Source organism: Micropterus salmoides, unplaced genomic scaffold, assembly GCF_014851395.1.
Source record: "Micropterus salmoides isolate LMB-PRFRI ecotype aquatic unplaced genomic scaffold, ASM1485139v1 Ms_hic_scaffold_20, whole genome shotgun sequence".
Lineage (NCBI taxonomy): Eukaryota > Metazoa > Chordata > Actinopteri > Centrarchiformes > Centrarchidae > Micropterus > Micropterus salmoides.
The window spans coordinates 28,516,129-28,540,991 of NW_024041151.1; the positions used below are offsets into that span (position 1 = coordinate 28,516,129).

Consider the following 24,863-nt stretch of genomic DNA (forward strand, 5'->3'; position numbering starts at 1 on the left):
GTTGCTTTGTAGTAGTATAGAATTGAGTATTTATAGGATATAATTTAGAGAATATTTTAGATCTAAGATGAAACTGAAGGGCGGGACTGAGAGAAAAACCTGTCCGCTACTTCAGCACTACGGACAGCGCCATGGATTTATCAATACATAGCCCAGTTATGCTCCTGATATTTCAGAGCCATGGCCCGGGCCACAGATTCTAACTTGTACAAACTTCAGTCAGACTAAGGATCAATGAGTCGGGCAGACTACACTAACATACTGAACTAAACAACCTCTGCTCCTGAACCTGGCAGGTTAACAAGGGGAAAGGCATCCCCTCTTAAACCGCCTACTGGGTGTAACTGCTTGGTGGATATAATGAAACAATATGTAACCGCTCATCTTCACTGCGCAATCCAGAAACCGGTCATACCCAGCCGCCAAGTTTCTGTATGTCAGGTCACTTATTGTAATTTGAATAATCACCATTTTATTTTGGAATGTGCACAATGCTACCACAGTAAGATCTTTTATGAGGCAAACGAGGAGCAATTTGCAAGCAATACAATCATGTACAACTAATTCACCACACAGTAACTCTGGAGCCACAGGGTCGGGGCAGTTGCCTATTTTTCAAAAATTATGTGTTTTCTGCATTTCAGTGTTCTCCATTCAGGAACAAGAAAAGGTGTCAATAACATATAATAGTTATATTTGTGATTTTTTTCTGCCTTTGTCTTTTATGGGGCTCCATAGAAATAAGAGAAATTGTGGAAAACCATCCATATCCATGAAAGCTGACTGCAGTGTTTCAAGACACAACACCTCCAACTGTGAAACATATTTAATATTTAATGCATAAGTAGTGGTATGAAAAATACTGTACATCTTCATTGTAGAACATCAACTTAGAGCAAACTTCAGACCAGGAGGCTAGCCTGGCTCTGCCCAAAGGTGACAAAATATGTATACCAGTGCCTCTAAAACTTACTAGTAATACATCATATCTTGTTGGTTTTAATCCCCTCAAAAAAGTGTGCAGAATCACATTTTGGTTATAAACAGAGTTATAGGAATGTGGCCGCATAGACAAAACTACGAAAACAATACCCAATTTGTAATAAACCAGACTTACGTTTTAAAAATCACCCCACCAACTTAAAACACCTCTCATTCAGTGCCAGCAAAAAGTGAAGCTTCACAAAAGTAGTGCCTACTGCAAAGTGATTTATCTAATTAAGGTAATTTGATCTCATTAATTTGATTTGAGTTTAATGTAAAAACTGATGCATGATTATGAATCGTTATGAGGGAGTACACACTGACAAAAGGTCAAATGTGTGTGACAAGTGGTGTCTCTGAAGTGTGAGTGAATCACCGCCTCAGACTGAAAGTGGTTGCCCACGCGGCTCCTACACTTACAGCGTTTGCCGTTTTTTCCCCCCCCCCATCTGACAACAACGACAGACAATCACGCTGAAAACTGACCTGCTCTGCCACATGTTTGCTAATTCACCTCTCGCCTCAAGTCATCACACGTCTCAGGATCCAGCAGTCTTTGTGATAAACCTCTTTCTTTGGCATTCGTATCCAGTGAAATTGAATGCTCGGGCACAGAAATTAGTGTTCTATAAGAGCTCTTTGTGACAACAGAAAACATAAATGTACACATGAAAAGGATTAAATTCCAGCTTGACCTGCTGTCATTCAACAGAATTTGACTACCTTGTCAGCGTGTATGACTTCAATGTGTGAACAGGAACCCACCAGAACTGAAAGCTATTTACAATTTCTCCCTTGGTCTATAGGTGTGAAGGTGCTCTTTACAGCAGTGGGAAATGTCAGTCATCGATCAGTATATGCCTGTGGACAGACAGTGGATCATATGTGGCATATCATTTGATCTTGGCCATGCTGTGGTCAGGCCCAACTCATGTTTCAACCTTGTTTGTGTTTGAACCCAACTGGCCAGCAAACAGTTGTTCAGTCCAGTGGTCAGTAAACCAGGTTACAGAAAAACTTAATCCATCAGTTGAGGTTTCTAAATAGAGGAGTCGGACTGATTTCCCTGAAACCGTTGCAGCGATTTGTGTTTGAGGAACGCGGCGATCGACGTGGACCGTTTGACCCTCGTGGTGCCTGAAACGATCAGCGGCCTCTCGCCCGAGGAAGCCATGGAGAGGTGATGGCGCCGACGCTGGCGGTGTGGCGTCCGCTGCTGCTGCTCCCCTTTCCAGCTGGAGTCTACGTTCGCGACTCCGCCCTGTCCTTCCACAGCAGCCCGCAGTGGAGCTCCCAGCAGATGGAAGACTTCTGGAGGCAGAGTGCGGCTCAGGTACTGCCAGGGCTTCTTTCCCGCCATGTCCCTCAGCTTCACGTTGGCGTTGAACTTCTTAACCAGCAGCTGCATTATGTTCTTGTGTCCGTGGATGGCTGCAATGTGGAGAGGCGTGTGGCCGCATGTTGACCTAGCGTTTATGTCAAAGGTCAAACCAGCCTTTTCAACTCCATACCTGAAAGCCCAACAGGAGAGAGCGGATCAGTGGCTGGTCACAAAGTATCTTCAGATATATTTGCCTTCACATCCTTCAAAATAAATGAGTTTCACTAACTTATTTAGTGAATATTCAGTACGTTTCTTTCAGATTTTGTTACACATTCAAAATATTGAGCAAAAAAAAGGAGAAAACAAGGAACTTTTGAAAGCAACTTGTGCTTGATTGGTGGCAGTTCTTTTTAAGCTGTTAGCATGTTGGTCAAAGTGAAATATCTCAGTAGTCACAGAAAATCATGGTCACCAGAGGATGAATTTTGTAATCTTTACCTGTAGAGCAACCAGCAGGACAACAACTCCACTTGTCAGCCTCAGCTATATGTTACAAGCTAAACATCATCATGCTAACATGTAAACTTTTTGTAATCTATCAGTATTAGCAGGTGAGCTTAAAGCATTACATTAACATTTATTCATTTAGCTTTTATCCAAAGTGACTTACAAATGCTATATATGTCAGAGGTTGCACGCCTCTAGAGCAACTAGGGGTTAAGTGTTTTGCTCAGAGGGACATTGGTGGATGGGTCACAGTGGGAAGTTGAATCCCGGTCACTCACACCAGAGGCATGTGTCTTATCCACTGCACCATCACCCCACACCCCACAGCTGAGCATGCACATCTGAAGCTGAAGGCATTGTTACAAACAAACACAGTTTGGCCCTATTCAGTTTCTATGGGACAAGAGGGAATCAGCTCTCAAAGCATCCCCTTTTGTTTATGAGGTAGATTCATAAAACCCACTGTAAAGTTTTGGAACAGCTTCAAGTTGCAAGTTCCTTGGTCTTAGTTTGTCCTGCCCTGAATTCTCATCCACTTGTGTCTTTCCTTTGACTTTGTGAGTATTTGTGCTGCCTCTAAAATTTGCTTTGTTTTCTGTCTGAATGCACATTTACACGGACCAGTAGTGGAGCTAAAATGTTTGTTCCAAGGGTGGTATTAACATCTAAAGGGTTCATCCTTTGTGGAGCAGGAATGTGGTCAAAACATTTTAAGACAATCTCTCCGATTGATTTTGAGGTTTCTTGTAGAGGAAATGTCAGGAGTTCAGAGAAGTAATTAGAGATCATGCTCTGGGGACTGAAGCTGGTTTTTGAAGTTAAACCACTTTCAGAATGCTACGTAAACCAGACCTTCCAGAAAGGTAATTGTGTACCATAAGGTGTTGAGGACTCTGTGGTCACCGTGTTTGGCAATCCAGTGCAGCACAGTGAAGCCGGAGATGAAGTCTTGTCTGTTGAGCAGGGACGGGTCCTCTCTGAACAGGGAGTAGATGTCGGGCCAAGCACCCGCCGCCCCCTTCACCAGCCAGGCGTGCTCCCTGGGCTCCAGAGGAACCAGTGACTGATGACAGGAACAAACATCAATATCAACTTAATCAGCGTTCCTCCTAGGAATCGACTGGGTGTTGTAAAATCCTAGCCTTGGTGTTTCGTTTGAATGAGGTACAGAACAATGCAGCCAGACAGTAATCAGTACAAATTTTAAAATATAAGTCTATTTTTCCATAAATACTTTTAGTGATCAGTGTTTTGACCCCCTTACCGGCCAAACTACCAAACCAAGAGTGTTCAAGTGAGGTTTGAATGGAACATTTAAAAAGAAACAATTGTACTGTCTATAAGTCTCACCTGCCTACCGGGGCCCTCATGATGAGCAGTGGAGGTGGAGGTGGAGGTGGAGGTGGCAGTGGCGGGAAGGCTCCTCCTCCCCCCTTTCCTCTCCACCCCCTCGACCAGGTCGGCGAGGCTGCGGCAGCGAGGCGGCGTGGAACAGGAAGACAGCGAGGAGGACGACAGGTTGTAGCGAAGGCTGAGCGAGGAGGAGATCAGGTGGAGGCGGTTCAGCCGGGCCGCCTCGCTTCCTCCTCTTGCCTCCTCGTAGACCAGCTCGTCGAGGTTGGCTCCCAGGCTGCGGCACATCCTGCTCCTCAACTTGCTGCTGAGCCTGGTGGCCGCCGAGCGCGGCCGCAGCGGCGGTGAAGAGGTGGAGCCCTCGCTCGACTCTACCTCCCCGCGGTCGTCATGAAGATCCCCTGTGGGGTGGAGGAAAGGGTTTAGTATGCTTTAAACAAGCTGGTCCCGGGTGTCCGGTGTCGTATGGGTGGCAGCAAGCCACAGTTGCTCTCAGACTTCACCTCCTCTTGTGTAAATTAATCTTATTTACACTTTTTTTGGTTTACATGTTTAGTTAGCTTGGTCCCATGATGTTGTAGAAAGTTTTCAGCGCGTTCTTTGCAAACAATATGGCGTCAACAGAGCCGCTGCCCACAACAGAGGTCTGCTGTTGTTGCTTTGACAGTGCATGTTGAGAGGGCGAGACCTGAAATCCCCCCCAGGAGTTGTGGAGGAGGAGGAAGAACAGGGGATGTAGGGTAGTGCGCGAAACACTAGGCAAAGGGGGAGAAGGAGATACAGGCTGTTTCGGCCTTCCGTCGTCATGGAAAATGTGAGATTGCTAGATAAGATGAGCTAGCAGCCCTGGTGAGGAGTCAGAGAGTATCCAGAGAGCAGTGTTTATCATTGTACCAAATCATAGCAAAGGATTTCATATAAAGCAGATCTGAATCGTACTCTATAATATTTTTTGTGTTCCAGAGACATGGTTACATAAGGACATCCCCGACTCCAACTTGTCTGACTGAGGAAAGCTGAGGGGCTCGCTATGCTCATTAACAATGCAATGCAGGTTCAATCCCTGAATAAAAGTCTAAAAGGGGTGTACATTACAGAGACAGACTGTTTTAAAGGAGGGACAATTGTAGTGAGCGCACTGCGGCATCAGGTGTGACTGTGCAGCAATGCCAAATTGTTAACATGGCTCAAATGTCAGATAGGACGGCCCCACAGCAGAATTTTGCTAAGGGCCTCAGGGAGGTCAGGACCGGCTCTGGATTTAACAGACATGTTGCAACAGCATTTACAAAACATAATAGCACAACATACTGTCCTAACATGACATAACAGACATGTTGCAGTAAGTAAAAAATAACAGAAAGGTTCATTTTTACATATAATAATTCGCTCACATTCTGACATATTAATGCTAACATGCGGTATTTACAGACATATTAATGTCAAGTGTTATTCTATTGTTAGAATTAACTTGTTAAATGCTAGCTTTAGTGTGCCATGTGAGCAAATATATGCTGACATGCATATAGCCAAACAGACTGAAATGCCAATTCATTTCGATATTCACTCACCATTAACACTGATTATGTCATTTTATCTGTCACTCTTTTTATGGATGTAGCTAGTTAGCTAGGTAGGAAGTCCCCATTCTTAATCCTGCCTGCAAAGCTCTGATTTGTCCATTGTTTCACCAGACAGGAAAATAGATGCCAATATGCACAACCCAGACACATGTGAATCACTGAACCGTTACAGATGTGGGTAGCAAGGTGATGTCTTCAAATGTCTTGTTTTGACTGGTCAACAGGCCACACCCACAGAGTTTACGATGACATAAGACAGAGAAAAGCAGCTGATCTTCACAATGGAACTAGAATCAGAAAGTGTTCTGCATTTGTGTTTGACAAATTATTCATCAATGATCAAATTGTTGATCAAGTTTCTGTCACTCTACAAATCAATTAATTGACACACAAATAATATAAATATTTCCAGGCTGTTTCTGCAGATTCTTTCAGTCATGCAGAAAGATCTCTTCATATCTAAAGCTTATTAAAGACTGAAGCGTGCTGGTTTATAAGCACAAAGATGTGACCTGTCAGATGTTATATTCCACAGCTAATGACTTCATTATATAAAAGATCATAAGAAAAAAACACCGCATCAACTAAATGTTCTTAGTTGAACAGTGTATCTTTTGGTCAACAGACTTGAGTCCAACAAACTTTAGCTCTGACCTTTGGAGAGGTGCCATGGCAACACACAGGCTTCAGTGTCCTGGTTATAAAGGGGATTGTCGTTGGAGTCATGCCAAGGTGCCAGGGTTTTAGTGTTGGCACAATGTGTCTCAGACTCAGACGCAGTCCTTTGGGCTCGCTGAAGTACTTCCTGGATTTTAGACCCTTTACCTGTTGACGCAGCAGAGTTAAAGAGACAACCTATAATAAAACAGAAGCTCTGGACTCTTTATTTATTTTTGTTATTTATTTATTATTATTTTCTTTTGTTTCAGGTAACTTACCAATACAGGAATAAATAACACAATTTTGGAGGACTATTTTCAGCAGCGGATTAATACACGTTTGGTGCTCTAGTGAGTATTTAAGTCAGCAGGTATGTGGGATTAAGTCAAAAATAACTTTATTGTGTGTTTTCATGGTAATAAAGGAACATGTTACCCAGTGCAACAGTGTGGCTCACTGGTGTGTTTTTAATTGCTGTTAAACTGTTAAATTGTTGGACAACATTAGAGTTCTATGGCATAGAGGAGGACGATATATTAGGCTTTGGATACAAATACAAAACTTGAAGTAGGTTCATTGTTGGTTTTGCTCTTTTCATGAGATTTGTTGACTATATTAATAACAAATATAGAGTTATTGTTTAATCTTACCATACCTGTTCTGGCCCATAGATCTTCATAGCTGCTGTTCAACTCCGATCCTCCAGGGGAGCCTGACGGCGGCCAGTCTCTGCTGGAAATGCCGGTGTCAGACGAGGGGGAGAAGACGCTCCTGGGGCTAGATGACAGCGACTCCCTTTGGCTTTGGTCGGGCCCCTCCAGCTGGACACCTGCAGACTGGGAGTATTGGTGGTCCGTGTGGACACCGCGATGAGGCGGCACTTCTTTTGCTCGATCTGGGGACGGCCTGTAGAGCTCTGCCTCTAAAGGCAGGCTGCGTCTGGTGGGCACTGCCTCCCCCGGAGCAGACCCAGGCACCAGCCGGGGACTGGCCCCCTGCCCTCTCATCCCAACCCCTGACTCCAAACACCAGCCTGGGCCACCAGGGGGCAGAATTTCCCCTTCCACATCCTGGATGTAAATCCCCGGGAGCTTCTTTTCTGACGAAGAGGAGGAGATGACAGTGGGAGGTGCAGACTGGTCTATGATGCCCGGCAAGGAGGCGGATGTCCCACCACCCGTGTCTCTGAGAGGAGCCCTCAGGGGCCACGCTCCTGCCGCTGAACCTTGCCTCATCGGGGCCTCTTCCATTTCATCTTTATCGTAAGAGACAGCAGACTTGTAGCTCTGCCTGTATCTTCTGTGGGGTGGGGCGACCTGAGGAGGAAGACTGATGTGATTTTGAGAAGGCTCCTGATGAAGACCTCCCTCAGGTGCCAGAGAGGCCTCCCTCTCTCTGATGGTTTCTGGGACTGGGGCCTGCTGGCTCGTTTCTCCATGATGTCTGACTGCAGCGACCACAGGTGCGATCGCAGGAGACCGGCCAAAACCTGGCCTCATCGGGACCTCGTCCTCCTCATCGTCATCGTAAGAGACGGCAGACTTGTAGCTCGGTCTGTATCTTTTGTGGAGTGGGGCAACCTGAGGAGGAAGACTGTTGTGATGAAGACCTCCCTCAGGCACCAGAGAGGCCTCGCTCTGTCTGATGGGGTCTGGGACTGGGACCTGCTGCCTGGTTTCTCCATGATGTCTGACTGCAGCGACCACAGGTGCAATCGTAGGAGGTGGGTCAAAACCTGGCCTCATCGGGACCTCTTCCTCCTCATCTTCATCGTAAGAGACGGCAGCCTTGTAGCTCGGTCTGTATCTTTTGTGGAGTGGGGCAACCTGAGGATGAAGACCTCCCTCAGGCACCAGAGAGGCCTCGCTCTGTCTGATGGGGTCTGGGACTGAGACCTGCTGCCTGGTTTCTCCATGATGTCTGACTGCAGGGACCACAGGTGTGATCGCAGGAGGTGGGTCAAAACCTGACCTCATCGGGACCTCTTCCTCCTCATCTTCATCGTGAGAGACGGCAGCCTTGTAGCTCGGTCTGTATCTTTTGTGGAGTGGGGCAACCTGAGGATGAAGAGGAAGCTCCTGATGAAGACTTCCTTCAGGCGCCAGAGAGTTTGTGGTCTGTCTTATGGTTTGTGGGACTGGGACGTGCTGGCTGGTTTCTCCATGATGTCTGACTGAAGGGACCACAGGTGTGATCGCAGAAGGCGGGCCCAAACCCACCCTCTGCTGTCCCACTTTAGTGCACTGATCTCGGACAGGAAGCTTAGAGAGCCCCTCTGAGGTCTGACTCACCGCCTGAGCTGCTGCTGGTCTACCAGAAAGTTCAGATGTGCTCACTACCTGCTGCTGCTTCAAGTTAAGATTTCTTTCCACATTGTTGTTGTTCAGTTTGATCCCAGCCGCAGGTAGGACTGTTTTCCCGGCGGGCGTTGTCGCCTCCCCCCGCTGTGCTTTCTGCAGAGACTTCTCCGCGCTCTCTGCCGGGCTCAGTTTGCCTTTCTGCGGGCGGTGCTCGGTGTTCTTCCCGGCGGGGAATCGCGGCGGCCCGGAGGAGCCCCTTTCACCGCCGCCGGGGACATATCCTTTGAATTTCGTCCTGAGAACGACGTGAGAGACGCCGTCGACCTGTCTGACGGTGGCCACGGAGTTGACAAACTTCTTGAATAGCTCCCGGTTGCGCGCCCGGTCCTCATGTTCCTGGAGGAAGTGTCTGAAGTGCAGAAGCAGTTCCGAGTTTTTCACCGAGCCTCCGCTGCTCTGGATGAAATATAACACCGTGTCCTGGGTGAAATCTGTGGCCATTCTGGACTTTACTTTTTATCTGCTTTCGGTCTCTCTCTCTCTCCCTGCTGCTCTCAAAGGTCGGGGAGCTGTTTCTGTCAGTCAGGAATAAAGCTCCGCCCACCTCAGGTATTTAAGGTCAGCCCCACCTGCTGCATTCCTGCAGCTATCCCGGATGCGTCTGATTGATGGATAGAAAATAAAATTGTATTGCTTCTGTTATACTTTGACTGGATTTCTTTTTTGATTTTGCAAGTTTCTCTGCAATAAGGGCCACCACACAATCCATCATTGTGGAGCAACAAATGCCTGCATGTTGATTATTGAGTCTGTCTTTTTTGTTTAATAATGTTTTTACATTGTTCAAGAGTGCAATGCTGGAAGTGATCCCTGTTGACACACTGGCTAAATATTCTTTTGGTTAGAAATAGGCTATTTAAGTGCTCATTGGCGTAAGGAGGACATAGGCCTACTTTCCACAGGAGAATGGGCAAGGACAAGTGTATGGGAAAATGTATCTCTGTCTGTACAAGTGTACTGGGAAAAAATGCTTTTAGACTGAAAATACAGACAAAACATTTGAAACAAAACCCACAATGCTTGTGAAAATGCATCTTGAACCTATTGTGAATCCTTTATTATTTACTCATCTTTTGTCGTCTTTCTGTTTTATCCCTGCAACTTGCCTGCATTTAAATTAATTAACTTCTATGAGCAGTAACACTGTTTCATTAGATGTGTCTCATCTGATTGAGTTTGGAAAGGTTCTACAGTATGAAGATATTTGTTGTAAATGTAACGCTATACCCTGTGGAGATTTGATAGCCAGGATAATGGAGTAATGGTGATCTGTTTGTAACAGGCTCTCTAATATTGTATTAGATTTGAGACTGTCCAATCTGTGTTGGAGGCATCCAGGTAGCAAGGAATTTATCAATAAATGTGTCAGAAAAGAGTATTACTCTGGTTAGCTGAGAATGAAATAGATTTAAAGAATACAAGAGAGAGCTGCAGTATTGGTTTCAAGTCTCTGTGGGTTCAGAACTACCATCTTTCACGTCCAACAGGTCCTAGAAACTCGCAGTGGGCCGTGTTCGAGCCCAGGCTGCTGCCCTTGCGTCATCCCCTCTCTCTCACTCCCTCGTTTCCTGTCTCTGTTCACCTGTCCTGTCTGAAATAAAGGCAACCTCCAATGTTCACCAGCTAGTTGTTAACTTTGTCTGCTGTTTGCTGGGCAGGTAGTGTACGGGCAGTTTTTAGAGATTTTTAGGCTGAAAATGACACCATGAGAGCGAATCAGTAAAGTTGTGTGCCGGAAAATCAAAACAGTGAGCTAAAAGATGCTTTAAACTCAGTAGAGCTGAACGAAACTGCAGTGATGTTTCTCTGTGGGTTTGTCACTGAGTGACACATTCCACACTCATCAATCATTTCACTTTTATTAGAAAAAAACCCATTATAGCTGCTTTAGCTGTTAAAATGTTCTACAGTTTAATGGTGTGATTATAATATCAGTCTGGAAATGTCCAGACAGTTCTATCCATGTAGTAAATAGGCTATATACACTCACCTAAAGGATTATTAGGAACACCTGTTCAATTTCTCATTAATGCAATTATCTAATCAACCAATCACATGGCAGTTGCTTCAATGCATTTAGGGGTGTGGTCCTGGTCAAGACAATCTCCTGAACTCCAAACTGAATGTCAGAATGGGAAAGAAAGGTGATTTAAGCAATTTTGAGCGTGGCATGGTTGTTGGTGCCAGACGGGCCGGCCAAGTATTTCACAATCTGCTCAGTTACTGGGATTTTCACGCACAACCATTTCTAGGGTTGACAAAGAATGGTGTGAAAAGGGAAAAACATCCAGTCCTGTGGGCGAAAATGCCTTGTTGATGCTAGAGGTCAGAGGAGAATGGGCCGACTGATTCAAGCTGATAGAAGAGCAACGTTGACTGAAATAACCACTCGTTACAACCGAGGTATGCAGCAAAGCAGAAGACCCCACCGGGTACCACTCATCTCCACTACAAATAGGAAAAAGAGGCTACAATCTGCAAGAGCTCACCAAAATTGGACAGTTGAAGACTGGAAAAATGTTGCCTGGTCTGATGAGTCTCGATTTCTGGTGAGACATTCAGATGGTAGAGTCAGAATTTGGCGTAAACAGAATGAGAACATGGATCCATCATGCCTTGTTACCACTGTGCAGGCTGGTGGTGGTGGTGTAATGGTGTGGGGGATGTTTTCTTGGCACACTTTAGGCCCCTTAGTGCCAATTGGGCATCGTTTAAATGCCACGGCCTACCTGAGCATTGTTCTGACCATGTCCATCCCTTTATGGCCACCATGTACCCATCCTCTGATGGCTACTTCCAGCAGGATAATGCACCATGTCACAAAGCTCCAATCATTTCAAATTGGTTTCTTGAACATGACAATGAGTTCACTGTACTAAAATGGCCCCCACAGTCACCAGATCTCAACCCAATAGAGCATCTTTGGGATGTGGTGGAACGGGAGCTTCGTGCCCTGGATGTGCATCCCACAAATCTCCATCAACTGCAAGATGCTATCCATCAATATGGGCCAACATTTCTAAAGAATGCTTTCAGCACCTTGTTGAATCAATGCCACGTAGAATTAAGGCAGTTCTGAAGGCGAAAGGGGGTCAAACACAGTATTAGTATGGTGTTCCTAATAATCCTTTAGGTGAGTGTATTTAAATGTGTGTGTGTGTGTGTGAGACTCTCACAGTGAGAGAGACAACTTGAAGAGTACGCAAAGTCATTCACAATACATTTATTTTCCAAAAACAACTGTTTTTTAATCTTTATTATTTTATAAAGCGAACATTGAATTTCATTCAATGATAAACTAAAAAGGTGTGAAATATTTTGTTGTGCCTCTGCAAATAACAAGAATGAACAAGCAAACAATAATCAACAGTACAATCTGGGTTATTGATGATGACATAAGGCAAATTGTGTGCTGTAATGTTTGAGGAATAAGAAACTGAGTATTTAAACCGTGCTCTAAAAATAACAGTCAATTGAAACATGTAAATACAGAATGAAACAGTTAACAACAGGTAAAAACATGCACTGATCACTACTTAGACCCTCTCTGGATTTTAGATTCCACATGCTGCTGCTGCTGTTAAACAGCAACAATAAATATTGATTCTGTAGAACTGACGTGAGTCCCCATGAACTGAATTGAAAGTCATATTCAATATTTAAGTGTGATATCTGAGTGAAATATTTTTAAAAACACGTGACTATAATTCTGAGCCTTCGTTGGCAGAAAATCTGTTCTGTGAAAGACTACAGTGTACTCTCAGATGAAGGTAAAGAAGGCCAAGTAAGTTGTTTTACAACAACTTGATCTCACCAAAATGATTATATTGTGATAATGAGAAGTGATATTTCATTATTGTGAGTAGAGAGGGTAGAGTAAAAGAAAAGAAAATAGTGCAACAGTTTACATTTATGCTTAATTTATTACTATTTTATTATTTGAATGTGTTGGAGTGTTGCACTTTTTTTCCTTTTTTACATGTACTTCGCCTCATCTAAGAACACATTTGCAACATTTATGATTTGAACATAAATAAATACTTCATGGATGCACCAACAAATCCTTTTTGTTAATGTTACCTTTTCATGATAACAGAGTCCAGCAGTTAGCATTAATGATGCTGGAATCAGTAAATATATTTTCATGTGGAGGACAGTTTAAATAAGATTAATGAACCAATTTTACACAAGGATGAGTTTACCCTCTGTGAGCAGAACTATTCAGTCTTCAAAACAGTTGTATAATGTCCACGAAGGAAATTTCTAAAGTCTGAGAAAACAATGTTGATGATGTCATAGTGATGTCATCAGGTTTTAGTTTCTTGGCCTGGACTACAACAGAGAGCCTGAGTTATCAGGCAGGGAAAGTCTAATCAAAAGATGCTATCAAGTTGCATTATGGGAAATGACTCATATGAGGGACAAGAAATTAGGATATCTCTGCAATTTGGATTGTTCTTTTTTATCTGTTTCTCTCAAGCCCAACTTAATGGAGGTGCAGCACTAAATCGCTGGAGTCCTCCTTTAAAATGTGTTCCAGCCTTCATTCTGTAGGTTTCAAACATCGTGTTTCCTCAGGAATCATAATTTTTGAAGGAAAGAAAAGTAAAGAAACTGTCTCTCCATTCTCGACTTATATCAGTAACTAAAACAATGACAGGCAGAACGGACAAACTGCTAATACTTCTACTGAATAAAAGCTCCAGGCAGAAATTACATGAAGAATTTCAGCTTCTTAATACTTTTCTGAGACAGACAGAGATAGTGACAGTGACATGCAGTTTTATAAAAGTAGTGTTGATTTCCTCTCAGTGGGACAATGTGCAGCCTTCATTTCTCTGACTGCTGACAGACAGTTTGATCAGAACTGGACTTCCTCAGAAAACTCGAAAACTCAACACTCTTTCACTACACAGAAATCCATAAGGAGGGTCATCTAAATGTGTTTTTTTTAATCCTTCATGCATCGTAGGTTTCAGCAGCTGTTTGCAACAATCACAGTCCTGTCAGAAAACAGTGTGAAGCAACTTGTTACTGGGAAGCTATAAATTTGTTGGAACTTGGAAAACTTGATCTACACCTAAAACTGAGCGAGGCATTAAACCATAATGAAAGAAGTCATCGGTAGGGATGAGCGAGTACATCATTATCTGTATCCAAATCCTTACTCGGAATGGGGCTTAAACCAGACGTGGGTGGGACTAACTGGACGTTGTCAAGATAAGCCTAAAACTGATACGGGTTGATCAGAAGTTCCTGTTTTTATTATAAAACTATTTATAGAACAGCTTCAGAGCTTCAGAGCAATCAGAGCTTCAGAGCAATGTTTTGAGCACAATAGTAAGAGAACTATATTAACAGAACAGGTTTTAAAAAATTGAAAATGGAAATTGACACATTTTACTCTGATGACGCTCGTACTCATAAAAAGTACATTATCTGTAGCGGATACTCGTTTCAGCCAAGTACTCACTCAATCCTACTAGTCAGTTTACTTAATTAGGGGATTGACAGGACATTTTCTAGCAATTTTAATGACTGATTCATTATTTACATTATTTATCAGTTAAAAAGATTTGCTTCTTATCTCGGTGTTACTCTTGACATTCAGCCAATCATTAATCTGTCAGTAAAAAACATGAATTACAGATTATTCAGAAATGAAGGTGGCCCTAGTAAAATGCTGAAACTGAAAAATAATTTGATCAAAAAAAACAAAAACTCAAATCCAAAACAAAAACAACCTGGATGTCTGCAAATATTTCATCCTGTGAAAATCTTTGGAATCTGAACTTTCCCATTTTTTGACATCAAATGTTTCATCATATCAACAAAGAGGCATAAGCAGATCAATGTTCATGATTCAGTGTAAAAACTGCAAAAAATGCTACATGTCCAGACATATAGACGGCAGTGACAGTAGTAGTGTTAACAGTATCATGTGACAGTGATCATAACAGTTCTCTCAGAGCAGTCCCCAGTCAGGATCTGTGCACTCAGTTTCTGTTTATCTCAGAGTTTTTTGATTCTTTTCGTAGTGAGAAAATAAAAAAAGTGTCCCTCCTTGGTGGTAATTTATTATTGTGAAGTGACTGTACATGTGCGAAAGCTGAGCAGGCCTTGTGGAAATCTCTGGAGGGGTTTGAGAAGAAGACAAAATTCTATTTTATTTTAAAGATGATGGCATTTTGTCTTTGGGAAATAACACACCTGCTCTGTCTTGTCATCAGAAATAAAGAGTTGCAGGAGGCACGTCTGAATGTTTTGACGATTCCCGAAAACACCATCAGTGTTGCTGAAAAGACAATTCCTTACTTTTGAAAAAATAACTTTCTATCCTTTTACTATTAATTCAGGTTGCTGTCTGAACCAGGATCATAGTCAGTGCCTTCAGCTAAAGAGTTCTCATGTTGCTGGCCGGAGGTACCACTGAGGACATGGAGGTACTCGGTAGGGCTGTCCCCGACTAAAGATTTAAATAGTCGAATCAGAATTGACAAGTCTTGCCTATAGTCGACTGATAGTCGAATCCTGTGTTTGTGCATGGCGATTGCAAGGGGGGGGGGTTAAACACCGTAGCTCTGCTTTAATCTTGAGAAGCTGCAGAGCTGCAGTCTCTATTTATTAGTCAGTGTAACTTAAACTATTCATTTCCAGCTAAACTGAGGCTTATTGGTGACCATTTCCTCTCTGCTCGCCTGTCTTGTACAGAGTTTGGCGCGCAAGCCGTACAGCCGGATTTATTCACGCACTTTAAAAACATTTATTAAATGCTTTTTTCTTTTCACATTTATTTTCAGAATTATACGTTGAAATATACAGGTGCTGGTCATATAATTAGAATAACATCAAAAAGTTGATTTGTTTCAGTAATTCCATTCAAAAAGTGAAACTTGTATAATGTATATATTCATTCCACACAGACTGATATATTTCAAGTGGTCATTCCTTTTAATTGTGATGATTATAACTGACAACTAATGAAAACCCCAAAATCAGTATCTCAGAAAATTAGAATATTGTGAAAAGGTTCAATATTGAAGACACCTGGTGCCACACTCTAATCAGCTAATTAACTCAAAACACCTGCTAAGTCCTTTAAATGGTCTCTCAGTCTAGTTCTGTAGGCTACACAATCATGGGGAAGACCGCTGACTTGACAGCTGTCCAAAAGACGACCATTGACACGTTGCACAAGGAGGGCAAGACACAAAAGGTCATTGCTAAAGAGGCTGGCTGTTCACAGAGCTCTGTGTCCAAGCACATTAATAGAGAGGCGAAGGGAAGGAAAAGATGTGGTAGAAAAAAGTGTACAAGCAATAGGGATAACCGCACCCTGGAGAGGATTGTGAAACAAAACCCATTCAAAAATGTGGGGCAGATTCACAAAGAGTGGACTGCAGCTGGAGTCAGTGCTTCAAGAAAGACATGGGTTTCAGCTGTCGCACTCCTTGTGTGATCAAGACACAGTGTCAGAAGCATCTCGCCTGGGCTAAAGACAAAAAGGACTGGACTGCTGCTGAGTGGTCCAAAGTTATGTTCTCTGATGAAAGTAAATTTAGCATTTCCTTTGGAAATCAAGGTCCCAGAGTCTGGAGGAAGAGAGGAGAGGCACAGAATCCACGTTGCTTGAAGTCCAGTGTAAAGTTTCCACAGTCAGTGATGGTTTGGGGTGCCATGTCATCTGCTGGTGTTGGTCCACTGTGTTTTCTGAGGTCCAAGGTCAACGCAGCCGTCTACCAGGAAGTTTTAGAGCACTTCATGCTTCCTGCTGCTGACCAACTTTATGGAGATGCAGATTTCATTTTCCAACAGGACTTGGCACCTGCACACAGTGCCAAAGCTACCAGTACCTGGTTTAAGGACCATGGTATCCCTGTTCTTAATCGGCCAGCAAACTCGCCTGACCTTAACCCTATAGAAAATCTATGGTGTATTGTGAAGAGGAAGATGCGATACGCCAGACCCAACAATGCAGAAGAGCTGAAGGCCATTATCAGAGCAACCTGGGCTCTCATAACACCTGAGCAGTGCCACAGACTGATGGACTCTATGCCACGCCGCATTGCTGCAGTAATTCAGGCAAAAGGAGCCCCAACTAAGTATTGAGTGCTGTACATGCTCATACTTTTCATGTTCATACTTTTCAGTTGGCCAACATTTCTAAAAATCCTTTTTTTGCATTGGTCTTAAGTAATATTCTAATTTTCGGAGATTTAGATGAATTTGGGATTTTCATTAGTTGTCAGTTTTAATCATCACAATTAAATGAAATAATCATTTGAAATATATCAGTCTGTGTGTAATGAATGAATATAATATCCAAGTTTCACTTTTTGAATGGAATTACTGAAATAAATCAACTTTTTGATGATATTCTAATTATATGACCAGCGCCTGTATATTGTAATAGGCTGTATACTAACTTACTATAGGAGAAAATTGGTAGTTCTGTGTAAAATCAGACGTTGAGCACCCGCATATCGCCAAAATGGCATGATCCTTGTTTTGCCATGAAGCTTCTCACAGTCAAATCAGGCTCCGCCCATCGAAGCATCAAATCTTCAACTATTCGGGGTCAGCCCTAGTACTCTGTAATATTTCTGGAAATGTGGGAGTTTCTGATCTATCTGCAAAATGGAACATAAATTTAAAGCTGAATTTTACATTTACAGCTTGAAATCAGATAGATTCAGAATACTGAGACACTGAAAGCAAACATCAAGTATTTCAGACATGATGAAATCTGGAAAACTGCAGGGAATGACCCGTGACACTGGAATTGTCCTTTCAAGCAGAACTGAAAATCAACACTGAACTTCCAACCTGAAATCACCTTTCAGAGCAGAGGATCATTAGATATTGGCAGCAGTCACTTCAGTCCACACAGCGCTGGCGTGAAGGTGAAAAGAGACGTAACGTACAGTTGGGTGTGAATAAAATGAGGCACATTAAAGGCTTTTCTTCGACATGTGTGAAGTCTGCATAGTAGTTTCAGAATGAATAGAGCCCGTTTCAGGCCAACTCTTTCTTCATGTTAAGCTTCTTCAATTTAGAACATCTCTCGAGCTCTGAGTTAGTTTTAGGAAGCCAATTATCTCCTCTCCATCGTGTCCTTCACTGCCACTCATAATAGCGGCCTGTCCATTACATCACAGTGATGTCACAGTGGTGGATCGGACTAAGTGGGCGGGGCCTGGTATCACAGAGGGAGGAAGCAGCGGTGGGAAAGGAGAAGAGTAGGGTGCAGGGCTTGACGAAGAGAAAGGACAACCTCTTGACCAGCCGTGAGCCTCAGCCAGCTCCTGTGGCAGGCTCTCGGCCAATCGCGTCAGCTGCTCCTCTCCCTGACGTATGCTGTCGTCAAGGCGCCGCTGGCAAATCAGAAGAGAGGGTTTGGTGCTGATGAAGCGACGGTAGTCCTGAAGCTGCGGTTCGGTGAGGTAGCCGGACAGGATGGCGTGGACCACGCGCTGCCGCCGGTCCAGGTTCTCCTTCAGCTCCCGGGCGTCTTCAGTTTGACAGAGGAGCAGAGAGCGTTTGTGATGGAGGGAATCCTGAAGAAGAGGAGACAAATAAATTATTACCAGTTTACACAGAATCTTGTTCATTACTAATAGTACTTGAACTGTGCATGTCAACATCCAAATGGAAACTAAAACTTTCTTAAATTTTGTGTTTAAAGTTTAGCACAGCATAGATGTTCTTCACAGCAGACATGTTGACATGTCAAAGAAGAGTACTAGTCCTAGTGTTGTTCACGCTGGCTCACTATCACACTGTCATGACTCACTAGAACGAAGCCCTCATTGATGTTATCAGTAACACTGGGCTCAAATGTCTCTTGGGAAAAATGCACATTTTGTACACACGAGACGTTTATGTTCCCCAGAGGATGAATCCTAAAGACTTTGGCAATCCTCTGACTTCAGACTTTAGGTCATGACAGGATGCCAATTCACTGGATTCCTTAATATTAATGCTGTCAGCAGGTTAACATTCCAACAAGCTTAACATTAATTATACACTTACATGCTAATTGTTATGCATTTTACATGTTCTGTTAATATGGTAATATGGTATAACATGCAATGGTTGTACATGTCACTATATTAACTATGCACATGGTAACATGCTAAACATTAGCATGTTAAACTAGCTGTAAGCATATTGTTATATAGTTAGCATGTTATGTAACATTTATTCATTTAGCTGACGCTTTACAATTGCTGTATATGTCAGAGGTTGCACGCCTCTGGAGCAACTAGGGGTTAAGTGTCTTGTTCAGGGACCCATTGGTCTCTCACACCAAAGGCATGTGTCTTATCCACTGCACCCATGTTAAACATAGACTTATTGAGTGGTATTGCTGTAAGAAATCTCCCAGCCATCATTGGCAGCTCTGAGCGCACCTTACACCTGCCAGATGTTATTTTTCCTCACCTATAGGTTACTAAGAAAAAATCTGGTGAGTTTGTATTTTCACTAGTGTTCCTGCAACATACTGTATGAGTCACTCAGTGACTGAAATGTCACTGCTGCTGAAGATGGCAATCCATGACCATCCATGGATGTGTGAAACTGAGCCTGACATCCAAAAATGGACACCATACATTTTGGTTCAGGTATTCAGGTGATTTTGGTTCAGGTAACAGCATGACCTTTCCTTTAGTGCCAGCCTCAACACAAACGTAACATGCTCTCCCCCTCTTGTGGTAAGAATGTACGAATAGCAAGGTGGTCGCTAGCATAGTTATTTTTGTTCTGAAAGCTCAGATATGTTTTGCAATAAATAATACTGAATTATGTGAAAGCAAACTCCCATAAATTAATTGTCCAAGAAAAGTCCACCATTCAGGGTAACTACAGTAAATCCTTACTTCTACCAAGTACCATAAAACTGTAAGTCAACACTAGACAAATTCCTTCAGTCATTCGCAGTCATTCTTTATGGTGTCGGTGACATGAAGGTTAACAAGTTGTTACCACGACAGCCTGTCCCATCACTACCTTTTAACCCACATGACTGCGATCACACATGATGAATTTATTCTTTATTTTGAGCACCTCTCCTATAATGTTATCAGCTACTGAAGTTATATATATTCAGCTGTAAATAATTCACAGCTTTATGATTAATTTACAGTATGATAGTGTTTTATTTCATTAACATGTGATTACCAGATTATCAGCCATCATCATCACTAGATAAATGTGTTTGAAAGCTAGTATTTGATCAGTGAGTTCACTAACAAGCTTCACGTCAGTTTTTAGGGTGGTACAGATGAACAGGAAGACAGTAATCATTAACAAAGAGATCGCATCAGCATTTCATTCATTTGAGATCATTCCTTCTCTGTGTGGCCCTCCATGTTAAGTAGTATCTTGATGAACCTCCTAAATTTGGCCCAAAATACTCCCAGAGCTCTTGTTAATAACACGGGACTTATATACAAAACTTAACTAAGACCTCTGAATTTATTGAATTCGTATTGGTAATAATAACTATAATACTATATATTTATCAAACACAGCAGATTTGCATGGGATCAAAAACACCAAGGACCTGCAGTTGTTAAAGTCACAGAAGACCTTTAACCCAGATAATATGATTCCTGTGCAGACGCAGCTACAGATGACGAGGTGGTAAATAGGCACACGGGTAACAGGTACATAGACAGATAAAGTGTCACACAGGTAGGTCCTGTCCTGTCTCACCCTCTCCTCTGCTGTGTCCTCCTGCGTCAGATCCTCTCTCTCCAGAGCCAGTAGAGATCTGTCAATCCTCGACAGCCGGCTGGACAGAGACAGCAGCAGGTTCACGATCTTCTCCAGATCTCCTGCAAACACAACCAGGTCACATCTCAGTTTCTGACCACCAAATCACCAAAGCCTGATGGGAGCTCCAGTTGAAATAGATTAAATAAAATAATTGTTGTTATATAGTTTAATAGCGACAGTCAGAAGTCGTACCAATGAACATGCTGTACTTCTCTTTCTCGTTGGGTTTGAGGTGTTCCTGTACCAGCGTTTCGATTCTCGTCCCCAGCGCCTGGTGACATCTCTGCTCCTCACACAGCGCCTCCTTCTCCTGCCGCAGAGCTGCCACGCTGCACCTCAGAGCCTCACACAGCTCCACCTGGTAGACGGGGCGAGAAACACAAGAATACTCAGGAGTTTCACTTCTGTTACTGCTGTGATGTTTTAATTCAACTACTGAATCAGAAAATTGTGTTAATAATAATAATAACAATAATAATAATAATATTATGAGTAAAGAGTTAAAAAATCTGTGTTTTACCTTCCTGGTGTTGAGGTCTTTCTCTTCCTCCTTCCCATGATCTGTCGCTGTGCTCTGAGATGTGTCACAGACCCCATCTTGGATCCTAGGAAGGCAACACATTATTTAAACACCTAAATTTCAATTTTAAGTGTTTTTATTTTTTCGAGGGCCATTCTTTCAGTTCTGTCATTCTTGTGCTTTTTTCATTTGACACTGCTGATGCTGCTACATTGAAAATGATCAGTACCCCGTGTTCTCCCCGTGTTTGCGTGGGTTTCCCCTGGGTGCTCCGCTTTCCTCCCACCATGAAAGACATGCACGCTAAAATCCATAATTCTGCCAAGTAATCATTTTTACGGGGTTCATAAGCAAGCCGCTTATCGAGACAAGCCCCCACCCTGAGTCTCGACCCCCGGGTTCCTAGCCGCTCTGGCCACCAAACCCTAAACAACCTCCTTCATCCCCCCATTCTCGACCCCTTCATCCTCGACCCCTACATCCCTCTCCCCTCGACCTCTTCATTATAAATACGCCTCATTATCCAAATAAACTACCCTTTTTATACCTCATATTGGCGTGGACCTTGTTAGTGAATGAAGATTTAAAGAGAAAGATAACAAAAATAGAACGAAATGAAAACATATGAATAGAAAAATAACTCAGAAAGCCATGCAAACACATGCAAAAACAATAAAAGGACCACTATAGAAATATGGTATGTAATTTATTATTTTTATGTGTGACATCTTAAACATGTTTCATGCTATTTAATATTATTTAGAGTTTGACTACTTAAATATAAAATTAGTTAAAATAAAAACTCATCCAGAGTTTCCATCAAGTACAGCCACTAAGACATCCCAGCAGTGATTACAATATACACTATTGCCCAACAAGGATTATTATACATATCATATTATTGCACCTCGGTCTCACTGTACCATGGAGTATATGCCTTTTGTTCTGTTTTTTTTTGTATATTTTTTGTTGCTTGTGTTTTTGTGTTTATATTTGTTTGGATTTCTCTGTTATGTGCTTGGTGTCTTCCAGTTTTGCAGTGCCATGAACACTATGTCACCACACTCCATTCATCAACCAGACACACACACACACACACACACACACACACACACACACACACACACACACACACACACACACACACACACACACACCTACCATACAAGCATTTATATCCAGCTCCTCATAATAACCTTTTCAGCATGTCATCGCTCAAACGTTTTAATCTGGTACTTCCGTGGAATTCGTTCTCAGGCAAAAAAGTTTAAATAATGAATTACTTTGAAAACTGCCAGCAGATATATGCGTACTACTATTAAGAAACATATCTATCAGAAATAGATTATAATAAATCAAAATCATCACAATTCAACAAAAAATAATAAGGTTTTAATAAACAAAAAAGTCTCAGTCACACCGGCAGCACAGATCCTGAAGGACGTGTAATCATCATGTCAATCAACAATCTTACACAATAGCACAGTAACATCAGTAATGTTTATGGCCCAAACATAGACAACTTAGATGGAAGATAAGAAAGGGAAAGGTCAGCTACAGGAAAAAGTTGAAGGAGCGCCTGTAACATAATAACACAAGGGAGATCTGAAGAGGAATGAAAAGTCATAATAAAGACAGTGGAAGGGCCCACTATCTGGTGACCAAGAAGGAGCTAAGGAAGATCAAGGCAAGAAAGGCCACGGGCCCGGATGGCATCAGCTCCAGGCTGCTTGAAGACTGTAAATTGAGGTAGTTCTGCACATTAAACATTTCAACCTCAGCCTCAGTCTGGAGAGAGTTCCTGAAAACTTCCTGTGTTGTTCCAGTGCCAAAAACTGCACAGTACTGATGAGCCATGGAGACCATGGAGAGGATTATATTGAACCACCTGCAGTCCCTGGTGAGCTCAAGGCTAGACCCCCTCCAACCAGGCAATGGGGTCGATGATGCAGTCATCTACTTACTGCACAGATCCCTCTCACACCTGGAGAACACTGGGAGCACTGTGGGGGTCATGTTTTTTGACTTTTCCAGTGCATTCAACACAATACAGCCAGCACCGCTCAGGGGGAAGCTAGTAAGAGCTGGAGTTGACTGCCACCCGGCTGCATAGACATCAACTACTCCAGGACTGTGTGTCTGATATTGATGGTTTGCACAGGCTATGGTGCTTGCTCCTTTTCTTTTCATTCTGTTCACATCAGACTTCAGACACAATTCAAGCAACTGTCACCTGCGATGATACTGCCATTGTTGGACGTGTATCAAAGGGGAACGATCAGGAATACTGGGAGGTCATCGTTAACTTTGTCGACTGGTATGAGCTTAACCCCCTCCACATTAATGCCAGCAAGTCAAAGGAGATGGTGGTAGACTTCCGCAGGAAGGCGCCCCAGATCACACTGTTGAACATCCAGGGTTTGGATACTGAGATGGTGGGAACATATAAATACCTGGGTGTTCAGATATTCAGGTTCAGGATCAGACAGGCTGTTCCTCCTCACCCCATCCAGGTTTCTCCGTCATTGCCGAAGTGAGCCTTGAAGTCTCCCAGCAGAACTATAGAGTACCTAGATGGAATCCCTTCCAGGACACCACCCAGAGACTCCAAGAAGGCCAGGGACTCTGATCTAATGCTCGGTGCATAACCACACACAACAGTCAACTTTCCCCCCATCAACTTGCACTCACATAGAGTCGGCTCTCTCATTCTACGGGAGAACTCCAACACAGCGGCTCTCAGCCGGGAGCTTGTGATTAAGGCCCAGCCACCAGATGCTCGCAAGTGAGCTCACCTCCTAGGTCTGGCTCCAAGAGGGTGCCCCGGTTTCCCTTTTATGGGCGAGGTGCTGCAGCTCCTTCTCTGCCAATTCATGTAGGGTCTATGAATTCCTCAGTCCAGCCCCTCTCCTGGGACCAATTTGCCTTGGGAGACCACACCAGGGACTACTGCCCCAGACAACACAGTTACCAGGATCACAGGGACACAAACCCCTCCACTGCGTTAAGGTGGTGATTCTTTAGGGAATCTACAATATTATTATTATTATTATTGTACAACTTCTAAACAAATACATACACAATTTCACAACTTCTATAACACTGAAAACTTCATATGTGCCCATCTTCCAATGTATTTATTTATTTGTCATTAATATAGTATTTTCTCCATTTCTGTATTTTAACCGATGTGCACTTTTTTTCTTTCCCTACTAAACTCCTCCCCTATCACCCCACCATTATCAAAGTGCATGGGAATTGTCAGCGTGGTGCCCCATCTTGTCCCTGAAGTGTGTCAACTCAGGGAACTCTGTAGGATCTCCCTAGAGTGTGCGGCATGGGCAAGGAAGGCTGGGTCAACTCACTCCTCTGCTCACCCACAACCATATCCAAGTGCTAATCCCTAATAAACAGGCCCCCTCCTTAGGGCGTAGGAGTGGTTAAGGAAGGGATCAATCCTACAATGGACCACAACCACAAATCACAATAAACAAAATTACTGTTACTGTTCTGCAACTTTGGCCACTAGGTGTCAGTGTTGTTCAACTGTTTAGACTGCAGGAAGTCATCTGTCTGTCCGGATCAGTGAGACCAGTGGAAACTACAGGAGGAACACACATTCATATACTACAGCCAGAAGGAAGGACAGTGAAAAAAAAACAAAGAATATTCTTAATCTGTCCTCTTAACTGCAACTTCAGCCATAAACTCAATGTCATGTAGACATTTAAATATTGGTTGTTTTTTTGTCACTTCTTCTTCTTCTTTTTATTAATTCAGTGATTTCAGTT

The 24,863-nt window shown here is 43.0% G+C and overlaps 2 protein-coding genes across 8 annotated transcripts in view; both read right to left on the reverse strand.

Moving 5' to 3' along the window:
* Positions 1 to 808: 808 nt before the first annotated feature.
* On the reverse strand, positions 809 to 10,403 carry LOC119914523 (ankyrin repeat domain-containing protein SOWAHB-like). Of its 4 annotated transcripts, none has more exons than XM_038733871.1 (6): positions 8,469 to 10,398; positions 7,067 to 8,237; positions 6,406 to 6,576; positions 4,166 to 4,569; positions 3,691 to 3,878; positions 809 to 2,495 (listed from the first exon to the last, which is right to left on the reverse strand). In XM_038733871.1, exons 1-6 carry the CDS (start codon positions 9,210 to 9,212, stop codon positions 2,024 to 2,026), a joined length of 3,150 nt encoding a protein of 1,049 aa, XP_038589799.1. In that variant the 5' UTR covers positions 9,213 to 10,398; the 3' UTR covers positions 809 to 2,023. The 4 variants fall into 4 exon arrangements, with proteins under 4 accessions (XP_038589799.1, XP_038589798.1, XP_038589797.1 ...); XM_038733870.1 differs by having other exon boundaries at positions 7,067 to 8,020; positions 8,252 to 10,398; XM_038733869.1 differs by having other exon boundaries at positions 7,067 to 10,398.
* A 6,666-nt stretch (positions 10,404 to 17,069) lies between these two features.
* Positions 17,070 to 24,863, reverse strand: part of shroom3 (shroom family member 3) — a 73,004-nt gene continuing 65,210 nt past the window's right edge. For all 4 annotated transcript variants that reach the window (XM_038734116.1, XM_038734117.1, XM_038734118.1 and 1 more), the window contains 4 exons: positions 21,073 to 21,157; positions 20,745 to 20,910; positions 20,490 to 20,611; positions 17,070 to 18,328 (listed from right to left, as the gene is read on the reverse strand). In XM_038734116.1, the coding sequence (XP_038590044.1) occupies positions 17,924 to 18,328; positions 20,490 to 20,611; positions 20,745 to 20,910; positions 21,073 to 21,157 (778 nt within the window). In that variant the 3' untranslated portion in view covers positions 17,070 to 17,923. The remainder of the gene's footprint in view (positions 18,329 to 20,489; positions 20,612 to 20,744; positions 20,911 to 21,072; positions 21,158 to 24,863) is intronic.

Excerpts from the sequence above, each read along its gene's own strand:
- LOC119914523 (XM_038733869.1), bottom strand. The coding sequence starts at position 9,212 with ATGGCCACAGATTTCACCCAGGACACGGTGTTATATTTCATCCAGAGC. Across the intron at positions 3,879-4,165 it reads ATGAGGGCCCCGGTAGGCAG|TCACTGGTTCCTCTGGAGCC; the intron begins GTGAGACTTATA and ends TCCTGTCATCAG. Across the intron at positions 2,496-3,690 it reads AGAGTCCTCAACACCTTATG|GTATGGAGTTGAAAAGGCTG; the intron begins GTACACAATTAC and ends TTGGGCTTTCAG.